Here is an 11,157-nt window from a genome sequence, read left to right on the forward strand (position 1 = left end):
GCTTTTGATTTTAGGCTGTGCGATTAAAAAACCAAACAAACTAGTGATCTTCATCTGTTTCACAGAAGTGTGTCGGGATGATGAAACAAATTAACGGGTGTGGGTTCAGAATATCTCAGAAACGACAGGTAGTAGCTGCTGTTGACCGAGAAATAAAATTATCGTAAAAGCCACCACAGACCATTTCGGCAGTGAAAATAAGTTTGACACTCCAAGGCTCCCGTAGTCTAGTTCGCTTTAGGGATCAACATGGCGCCGCCAGCTGAGCGTTCCCTGTGCTGTTTCCGGTCGTACTCGGAAGCACGATTCTCAGCCGCAGCTGGGACGGTTAGTAGTTGCCAGCGGTGTAGCTTTTTCTAAAACTGTTCACGACGGAGCAAGTCAGGAGCCAATATGTCCAACAGAAACAACAACAAGCTGCCCAGCAACCTGCCGCAGTTGCAGAATCTGATCAAGCGGGATCCGCCTGCCTACGTGGAGGAGGTGAGACTGCGGCGCGGCGGCGCTAGAGGCCGAGCAGTGGGGCTGGGAGGCGTGGAGTGGAGTTGGGATCCTGGGTGGCCGCGTGTTCTGTTAGGTTCTGGGGTTTCTCGGGAAGAGAGAAGGGGTAGGGGAAGGGGCATACCTTAGGTTTCGTTCCCCACCTTTTGGAAATCTGCTGCCCCTTTGGGTTTTTCTGCCTGCTCTGCAGACCCCGCTGCCATGGAAGCTTAAGGATCTTGTTTTGCTTTAGAGTTTGGCTCCCGACTCACAGAAGTGAAGAGACAAATGGCCTGCCCCCAATCTTCAACCTCCATGTAGATTTCTCAGCCTTTTTTCAGAAATTCCTAACTTGAATTAACTGGTAACGCTTGATGAATCGTCTGTTAGGATGCTTCTGCCCCACATTCTGTTCCCGAGAGCCCGCGCTCGGCGGTGGGCTGTGTTGGGAAGGAGGTGACATTCGCAAGTATAAGGGACAGACACAGGAGACATATATCTCCTCAAACCAGTATTCAGTCTCATCGGAACCTTACCTGACCTCAGTGTCAGAATTTGCTTTAATAAAAGATGAGGTTGAAAAATAGGTGAGGTCCAGATTTGTCAGGGACTTTGTATACTGATCTCATACAAATTGTGAACATTAAGGGTGTTTGAGCCAAGAAGCGACAAAATGAAAGTGGTGATTTTAATATATTAATCTGGCAGATGTGTTCTTCTGACACCCATTTGTCTGACAGGCATTATCGAGGTGTATGCTGGGCATTTGCTGTAATGGTACTTCTTCCTCACTAGATGGTGTTGTTCAAGGGCTAACACAATTAATCATCTTTGATTGCTGTTCTCATTTCCCTCCTCCCCCAACTTTTCACTTGGAAATATTTAATTGAATGCTTTTTAACAAATAGTGGTGTCATTTTTTTAGATCACCAGTATAGAGTACCTTACCAAGGAAAATAAAGAGTAAGGAACAAATAAATGAAGTAATATAGGCGAGACTCTTAAGGTGTGTAAAGCGTTACACACAACCCTTGACAAAGTTGAGAGTCTGTATTGTGCTGTATTTTAGAGCATTGGTTTCAAACTAACTGAATTCTGGCACTACTGTTGACCATTTGTGTTACTGGAGAGTAGTAATCACTGAGCCTGTTTTAATATGTAAGAAAGAGGTAATTTTTACCACCAAGAATTGCTCTTTCATTCACTTAATGAATATATATGCAGATCCACACATATTGTACCTACTGTGTGTGAGAATAATTCTAAGCACTGGGGGTAGGTAGAGTGATAAATTAGACAGATATGAGAGTCTTCTCCTAGACTTATGTTCTAGTGATGCCAGACATATAGTAGTAAGACTGAAAAAAGCAAAACTGGATGGGAATATGCCCTGATCATCACAAAGCAGATAGTGATGGCTGGGCTGGGGTGGGATTGGGGAACAAGTGGGATAAGGATCTTGCCAGGAGCACCCTGAGTTCTGGGGTACTGTCCTCACTCCTGTCAGTGGCATTAGGGAGCTAGGAGCCATAGGGGTTATCTGAAGCATGTAGGGGGCTGCATGCAGGTCTCTATCTTGGGTCCTACTCTTGAAGAAAGCTGAAGGCCTACCAGTTTTGTTGGGGAAACCAAGAGTTATGTTTTTTAACCATGCTAAGTTAAAATGTCTGGTAGACATCCAAACAGATATCAGACAAGTAATTGAATACATGAATTTGGAGTTCACTAGACCAGTTAGGGCTTATAATATGATATTAAGAAATATTTTTTCTCATAGTGTCTTGTCTGTCTCTCACTCTCACACTCATATACACACATGCTCCTTAGAGCTGTGGTCTAAGGATGCTTGTCTGGTGTTTCAACATTAGATTGTTCAGTTGTTAAGATTAAACATAATTAAATGAGATAATGTACACAGTGAGCTTAACACATATCAAATGCTGAGTAATTAGAAGCTATTATCATTATTTGTGTGTCTGTTGCTTTTGTCTGTTGACACATCCTATTTATAACTGCAGGATAAAATTTTAATTAGTATTTAAAAGAAGAAGGGGACCCTGGCTGGTTGGCTCAGTGATAGAGCATGGGTCTGACCTGTGGATGTCCCAGGCTCGAGTCCCAGTAAGGACACACAGGAGAAGCAACCATCTACTTCTCCACCCCCCCTTCCCCCCACCCCTCTCTATCTGTCACTCTTCCTCACTTTCCCTCTCTTCCTCACCTGCAGCCATGGCTCAGTTTTGGTTTGAGCATATCAGCCCCAGGCACTGAGGATGGCTCTGTGGAGCCTCCGCCTCAGGCACTAGAAAAGCTTGGTTGTGAGCATGGCCCCAGATGGATAGAGCATTGGCCCCAGATGGATAGAGCATTGGCCCCAGATGGGGGTTGTCGGCTGGATCCCAGTCGGAGTGCATGCAGGAGTCTGTCTCTCTGCTTCCCCTCCTCTCACTTGGAAGAGAAGGGACTTTTGACTGGAAGGCCTCATGTACTTGAAAAAATACATAATTTACATTTTCTGACATGGATGCGTTCTCTGTATACATAGACAATGTATTAGGGGTCATTTGGATACTCAATATCAGAATAGGGCTAGAGTCTAAACTTTTGACTCTTGGCTTCACTGTTCTTTACCCCACACCACCTAAATTTCTAATGATAAAGGAAAGGATCTTTAGATTACCTATGATGTGCATAGTTTTCAAAACTTATTTTGAAGATTTCCTATAAAGAAAAGAAAGTGTTTCTGTATACTTTTGTCACACCTTTTTCTCCATGCCACTGTCAAAGACTTTTACTAAGTACAATAATTTTTCGGTCATATATGACTGAACAAGTCTATAATAAAAGGTGACCAATTTAAATTTTATTTTTCTCCAGTTTCTACAGCAGTATAATCACTACAAATCCAATGTGGAGGTTTTCAAATTGCAACCAAATAAACCCAGCAAAGAACTGGCAGAGCTGGTGATGTTTATGGCACAGGTAAGAAGGTAACTTCTGTATAAAACAAAGACCAGTTGTTGTTACACACAGTTGGCAGAATATTTTTCCAGTAATAGCCGACCTCATTCCATTTGGGAATGGTAGCTTCATTAAAAACATTTCCTTTTTAATTTTCCCTTCTTACGAATTTTATTTTCTCTGTATGGTGAGTTAGAAGATTGTGCTGAAGCTTTTCACAGAACAGCAAAACAAACTTTCAAACTATTTGTTTTTGGGGTTTTTTTCCATTAAATTCATTATAAAATTAGATCTAAATCGTGTTACCCATATTTTATAAAGACTAGAGGGAAGATGAAAAGGTCATAAAATTGTCACGTAGAAGAAAAAGACGTGATTTGAAACTGTCTACCTCTATGGAATAGCCTTTACTCTCCTTTTGCAGAACGTCTGAATTATAGGAGAGAAAGAGACTTCAGAAGAGTCTTTGCTTTGTTACAGATTGCTCACTGCTACCCAGAACATTTAAGTAACTTTCCTCAAGAGCTGAAAGATCTTCTCTCCTACAATCACTCTGTCTTGGATCCAGATCTTCGAATGGTAGGCCCAGTATCTGGATTGATAACTTGTGCTGTGTTTGTGTGTATGTGTTTAAATAAAAATAGCCTCTCAACTAAACATCTTTTTAAAATTTAAACAGAATGTGTCATCCCTTAAAATCCTTCTGTGGCTTCTTATTTATACTTAGAGTAAAACTCACACTTATCATGGCCTGTAAGCCCCTACTTGATATGCTTCCTGTCTATGTATTTATTTTTTAATCTGATTGTCTTTTCTGCTGATCTTTCTGTTCTTCCAGTATGCTAACCCTGTCAGTATGTTCTTTCTCCTCTTTTGAATAGGAGGTTTCTTCTAGTCATTTAAATCTCATGTGCATGAAGAACCTAATTACAATTCATGGTTTTCATAATGCTTAATTTAATACATTTATCCATTAAATAGCCAGTTTGAACATTTAAATATTGTCACTTCACTAGTTGACATTGGGTCCTGGCCTAGATCCCCTTTGCCAAACCAGGACACCCATTTCCCTTACTTAATGGCTGTCCTTTCTCTGGAGCACTATCCTCAGCACAGTGGGAGACCTAGCACCTGGGAGATTGCCCTTGCACCTCGGCTGGTTCCTGATCAAGCCAGTGGTATGAAAGCCCAGCCCCTTCCCTCAAGGTGGCTCCCAGGTGCATTATGTGCTCCAGGACTTCTCTGCGATCAGACTAAAGCTGGTCTCCAGCCAGGGACACCTCCTTGCCCAGCCTTTCTTTTCTCTGCCCTATCCAGCTGTCTTGCTTCTCTTCTAGAAAAGAGCACACCCCAGACAAACCACTAAAGAACTGGGTTCTGTTCTAGGGCAATGTTTTTCAACCACCACTTCATATAACATCAGGGTGGTTAACTCTCTCACGGACCGGCCTGACCTTTCTGGCGGACTGGCGGTTGAAAACTACTGATTTAGAGCACACTGCTGGATCCTGTTTTTAATTGGCTATTGTGATGGCCACCAATCCTATCAGCCTCAGGACTTTCTACAAAACCTAGTGTATTTGCTATTTTTCCAGGACTTTCTGTAATCATTCCCATGTTTTTCTTCACTTTTTCCTGCTTATACAGACAGAAACAGACTGTATTTCTTAGTGGAAGAAAAAAAATGTCTGTTTATATATATTAACTTATTACTTAATAAAATTAGTAAAATAAATTTTTATGTTATTCTTTCTTTGACATTATAACTACCTTTACCTATACTTTTTATTAATTTCTTATTAAAGCATTATTATTTTTACTACTTTGTGTTCAAACTGTCACCACCAAGCCAGCCAGTGGGAACTTCTCTTTTCAGCAGTACCCCTGATGTTTTTGAAAGCATCCTTGTGTTCTGGCAGAAATATATAGTTACAAACCCTTTCGTACTGTTTTTTCTGCTCCAAGGCTTGGAATCAAGTATTCTCCAAGGATTATTTGTTCCATCTAATAGAGAAGAGTAATAGAGAAAAACTGGGGCAATAAGGGTACTCAGAAAAGTTGGTAGTAAACGAGGGCTTCAGCTGCTGCTGAGCCATTCTTAGTATTAATACTTCCTAAAGAATGCCTTCTAAAGTCACAAATTCTGATTGATTATTCTTGTTTAGTGTATTATATTATTGTTACACCACCTTTTTATCTTTGTGGATTCATTCATCGGTTCTGTTGACCTCCCTGTATAAAGTAGCCACAGTGTATCGGTTATATTACCTTCTTAACTTTATCATTATCTTATAATATGTTTTCTTTTCCTTCCTGAGACATTTTGCAAAGCTTTGATCTTGCTGAGAAATAAGAATCTTCTCAATCCATCAAGTTTGCTGGAACTCTTCTTTGAACTTCTGCGTTGCCATGATAAGCTTCTGCGAAAGGTAAAGAGCAGTATTGCTTTTTTTTCATATATCCCGTTTTTCTTGCAGTGATATAAGATTTGTAGAGTGAATTCTTTTTTTCTTTTTTTCTTTTTTTTTTTTTTTTTGTATTTTTCTGAAGCTGGAAACGGGGAGAGACAGTCAGACTCCCGCGTGCACCCGACCGGGATCCACCCGGCACACCCACCTGGGGCGATGCTCTGCCCACCAGGGGGTGATGCTCTGCCCCTCTGGGTCGTTGCTCTGTTGCAACCAGAGCCACTCTAGCGCCTGGGGCAGAGGCCAAGGAGCCATCCCCAGCGCCTGGGCCATCTTTGCTCCAATGGAGCCTCGCTGCGGGAGGGGAAGAGAGAGACAGAGAGGAAGGAGAGGAGGAGAGGTGGAGAAGCAGATGGGCGCTTCTCCTGTGTGCCCTGGCCGGGAATCGAACCCAGGACTTCTGCACGCCAGGCCGACGCTCTACCACTGAGCCAACCGGCCAGGGCCTGTAGAGTGAATTCTTGATGCTTCATATTATTATACAGTTAAGAAGTTAAGAATAGTTTTAATAGGAAAAAAATTGACCGTTGTGTGCATACAATATGATAGTAATAGATAAACATTTATTGAATGCTTACTTTTTGCCAGATACCATTCTCAGAGCTTTTAAGTATTTTTGTTACTCACAAAATAATATGAGATTTACTATTAGTAGTAATAGTAGTATTTTACAGATGAGGTAGTGTAACGTGCCCAGAGTCACACCGATTCTTAGTGGCGCAAGAATATAAACTCAGACAGTCTTTCTCCAGAACCCAACCTTTTTTCCACTGCACTGTACTGATTAAAATCTAGAGCATGGACTGGACACTCATAGCTTAGCCCACGAGAAACTAATCTATCTTGTAATTACTATTTTCCTATGGCTTTGTATTTGCTTATATAAGTAAGGTCAGAAGCTGAAGGTTTATGAAAGAAATTTAAGAAAGAAAAACTTAAGTTCTTGTTCATTAACTTAATGATTTTTTTTCCAAAGTGTTTAGAGACTGCCACCTTTTGATTTTAGCCATCATACTTGTTGGTCTAACTTGTGGGATGAGCGTTGTCCAGGCGAGCATATTTTGGGTACCAGTGATATTTGTATTGCCAGTGTCATCTTGCGTGGAGTTGGGGCTCAGTAAATGGAGCACCTTTCCTTTCTTTAAAAATAGCAATGTTATTGAGATACAATTCACACACAATCCATCCATTTAAAGTGTACAGTTCAGTGGTTTTTTTATATTCACAGAATTTGCAACTCCCAGCAATCAATTTTAGAGCATTTTTATTGCCCTCAAAAGAAACTCCATTCCCATTAGCAGTCACTCCCCATCCCCTATCTCTCCCACCCCTAGGCAACCACCCATCTACTTTTGGTCTTTACAGATTTGCCAGCTCTGGATATTTTGTATAAATGGACTCGTACAGTATATAACTTTTTAAACATTTTTAAACTGATTTTAGAGAGAGAGGAAAGGTAGATATATAGAGAGAGAAATAGAAATTTGTTCTTCCACTTATTTATGCATTCATTGGTTGATTCTTGTATGTGCCCTGACCAGGAAGTTGACCTGCAACCTTGACATATCGTAGCCAACTGATCTGCATTGTGAGGGTTGTAGTTTTTTGTATCTGGCTTTTTATCATATGTTTTCAAGGTTTACCCATGTGTAACATGTATCAGTATTTCCTCCTTCCTTTTTATCACCAAATACTATTTCATTGTATAGTTATACTGCGGTTTGTTTATTCATTCATCAGTTTTAATGGCCATTTGGTTTCTTTTCATTATCTGGCCATTATGAATAATGCTGCTATGAATATTTGTGTGAACGTTGGTGAGAAAATATATTTTCATTTCTCTTGGGTATATAGCTAAGAGTGGAATTACTGGGTTATATGGTAACTTCATGGGAAACCTTTTCAGAGCCGTTTTCCTTTTGCATTTTAGCTGCTGCTTTTGGTTTTAATTTTTGTCTCTTCTGTGATAAAATGAAAAGTAGTTAATATTAAATCCTCCTGTACATTTGTACTTTTCTCCAGAATAAGCAAAGTTTGAAATATTGGTTAATGTGCATATATTTTCTTTTCCTTAGACTTTGTACACGCATATCGTGACTGATATCAAGAATATAAATGCGAAGCATAAGAACAATAAAGTGAATGTAGTAAGTACCCTTTTGCTGTCCATGTTTGCAGCGTTGTACCTCCAGGGTATTAAGGCCGCTTGCTCCTCTCCTCTAGGTGTTGCAGAATTTCATGTACACCATGTTACGAGACAACAATGCAACTGCAGCCAAGATGTCTTTGGATGTCATGATTGAACTCTACAGAAGAAACATCTGGTAATATATATTTGTCTCTTGAGAAATAGAATCTTTTGTTTCTTTGTAATTACCACAGAGCACATACACAAATATTGTTCTTGATCTTGAGCTCTTTAATATACATCTGTCATCTATTAAGATGGAAGTGACAATACAGAGGCCATCCAGATACCTGACAGCAGCACTGGCTACATTTGTTCAGCACATATACTTTATATTACCTGTTTGTTCTTCAGAACAAAGTAATGCAACTTATCTGGAATTACTCTCATTTGATAGATAATGAAATTGATGTTCATAGAGTGTAAGTTCAGAGCTGAAATTCAGACCCAGGTCAGTCTGATTCTGAAGCCTCCGCTCTTTTTAATTTGCCGTGCTGAAGATTTTCAAGTTAATTTATCCTGTTTTTATAAAATACCATGTTTTATGTACTTTGGTACAGTGCCTCCAATTCATGTCTTTTGCTTTTCTTTCTTTTTTTTTTTTTTTACAGAGACAGAGAGAGAGAGTCAGAGAGAGGGATAGACAGGGATAGACAGACAGGAACAGAGAGATGAGAAGCATCAATCATTAGTTTTTCGTTGCACATTGCGACACCTTAGTTGTTCATTGATTGCTTTCTCATATGTGCCTTGACTGTGGGCCTTCAGCAGACGGAGTAACCCCTTACTCGAGCCAGCAACCTTGGGTCCAAGCTGGTGGGCTTTTGCTCAAACCAGATGAGCCCGCGCTCAAGCTGGTGACCTCAGGGTCTCGAACCTGGGTCCTTGGCATCCCAGTCCGACACTCTATCCACTGTGCCACCGCCTGATCGGGCTTTCTTTTTTCAACTATAAAAGTAGTAATATTCATTGCAACTGAGAATTCGGTGAAACTAGAAAAATTTTTTAAAGTATTGAGCCTGACCAGGCGGTGGCGCAGTGGATAGAATGTCAGCCAGGGATGCTTAGGGCCCAGGTTCTAAACCCTGAGGTCGCTGGCTTGAGTACGGGCTCACCAGCTTGAGTGCAGGGTCACCGGCTTGAACGTGGGATCATAGACATGACCCAGTAGTCTCTGGCTTGAGCCAGGGGTCATTGGCTTAGCTGAAACCCCCATTGCCCCCCCCCCCCCCCGTCAAATCACATATGAGAAAACAATCAATGAACAACTAAAGTGCTGCAACAAAGAATTGATGCTTCTCATCTCCCTTTCTGTCTGTCCCTCTCTCTGTCTCTCTCTCTCTTTCTCTGTCTCTCTTGCTAAAAAATATATATATAGGAAGATAGATCCATCACCCAGAGCCAATCACTGTTGTTAGTTTATGGTAATTCCTTCTGTCTTTTCTTTAGCATGAATTTCACTGTTAGAATTTTGCTATGTTAATAATTTTCTATACTGTGTTTTTTGTTTCACTTCCCCTCAGTAGTTTCCTATGTCATTAAAATTCTTCATAAGTGCACCTTAATGGCTGTGTAACTTTTTGAAGTAAGATTAGCTAAAACTTAATTAAATTTAACTTAATTAAATTAAATAGTCAAACTGTGATTGACTAGGTAACAACCTAAGACATTTTATAAGATTACAGCTATAAATTCTAACATGGCAGAAATATTTCTTATATTATTTTGTGCCATTGTCTGTGCTGTCAAATACAGTAGAAGGAAAATTTACTTTAAAATACTTATTTGTGCCTAACCAGGAGGTGGCACAGTGAAGAGAGCGTCAGCCTGGGGTGCAGAGGACCCAGGTTGGAAACCCTGAGGTCGCCAAGTTGAGCGCTGGCTCATCCAGCTCGAGTGCGGCCTTGCCAGTTTAAGCCTAAGGTCGCCAGCCTGAGAGTGGAATTGTAGACGTGACCCCATGGTTATTTGCTTGAGCCCAGGGTCACTGGCTTGAGCAAGGAGTCACTGGCTCGGCTATAGCCCCCCCACCCCACCCCGTCAAGGCACATATGAGAATGCAATCAATGAACAACTAAGATGCCGCAATGAAGAATTGATGCTTCTCATCTCTCTCCCTTCCTGTTAGTCTTTTTTTATCTGTCCTTCTCTCTATCTGTCTCTGTCTCACTAAAAAAATAAAATAAAATAAAATACTCATTTGTCTTTCCCCAGGAATGATGCCAAAACTGTCAATGTGATCACAACTGCATGTTTCTCCAAGGTCACCAAGGTAAGTGCCTGTAGGGCTGTGGAGGCACGTCTGTGAGCGGTCTGCCTCTCAGATAGAGGGGAAGGTGGTGGTATATGAGGGAAAGGGAATGGGGAATGTGCAAATATGGGGTCATGTTACTGATGCCTCTGTGTTAGGCTGCTTTTCCAGCTCATCAATCTGTGCGTTAGAGGAGTCAAACAAAATTATCATGAGTTTTTAAAAATGGTATGTGTTAAACAATAGCCTTAGCATTTATTTTATGTTTCTCCTCTAATTCTTGATTATTCTTTTATTGGGTTCAGACACAGCTGAATGAAATTTAAGGATATATTTGACTTTTTACTAAATAGACTGCAGTGTCAGGGATGTGGACATTCATGACAGTATACTTGGTGGATAACTACGTAGAGCCTAGATGTTTTTATTTAAAGATTTTTAAAAATTATATATTTGTAGGACAAGTAACGTTGTAAAAACATTCTGTTTAAATTAATAGAAGTGAACCCAACCCCATCACCTTTTTATATTTTTCTTCAGGTTCTAGTGCGTACGCATGTACAAAGTGTAAACTGAAGTATTTATTCTTTGTGGTAAGGTAGGATGAGTAATTGACTTTGTTCTCATTGGTCTTTAGATATTAGTTGCTGCTTTGACATTCTTCCTTGGGAAAGATGAAGAGGAGAAACAAGACAGTGACTCAGAATCTGAGGTTAGTTTAACCATAGATGCCTCTGAATTGTACTGTTAATAGATGTCATTATTGCCCTCAGTACAAATTGTAAAATCTATGACTGCTTAAGTTAGAA

General features: G+C 40.4%; 1 protein-coding gene across 1 annotated transcript in view; it reads left to right on the forward strand.

Moving 5' to 3' along the window:
• The first annotated feature begins 242 nt into the window (after positions 1 to 242).
• SDAD1 (SDA1 domain containing 1) overlaps positions 243 to 11,157 on the forward strand; it is a 44,389-nt gene continuing 33,474 nt past the window's right edge. The window contains exons 1-8 of the mRNA XM_066279435.1: positions 243 to 483; positions 3,358 to 3,462; positions 3,922 to 4,020; positions 5,760 to 5,870; positions 7,985 to 8,056; positions 8,133 to 8,233; positions 10,312 to 10,369; positions 10,986 to 11,060. Of these exons, the coding sequence (XP_066135532.1) occupies positions 394 to 483; positions 3,358 to 3,462; positions 3,922 to 4,020; positions 5,760 to 5,870; positions 7,985 to 8,056; positions 8,133 to 8,233; positions 10,312 to 10,369; positions 10,986 to 11,060 (711 nt within the window). The 5' untranslated portion in view covers positions 243 to 393. The remainder of the gene's footprint in view (positions 484 to 3,357; positions 3,463 to 3,921; positions 4,021 to 5,759; positions 5,871 to 7,984; positions 8,057 to 8,132; positions 8,234 to 10,311; positions 10,370 to 10,985; positions 11,061 to 11,157) is intronic.

The sequence above is a fragment of the Saccopteryx bilineata genome, chromosome 5 (assembly GCF_036850765.1).
Source record: "Saccopteryx bilineata isolate mSacBil1 chromosome 5, mSacBil1_pri_phased_curated, whole genome shotgun sequence".
Taxonomy (NCBI): Eukaryota; Metazoa; Chordata; class Mammalia; order Chiroptera; family Emballonuridae; genus Saccopteryx; species Saccopteryx bilineata.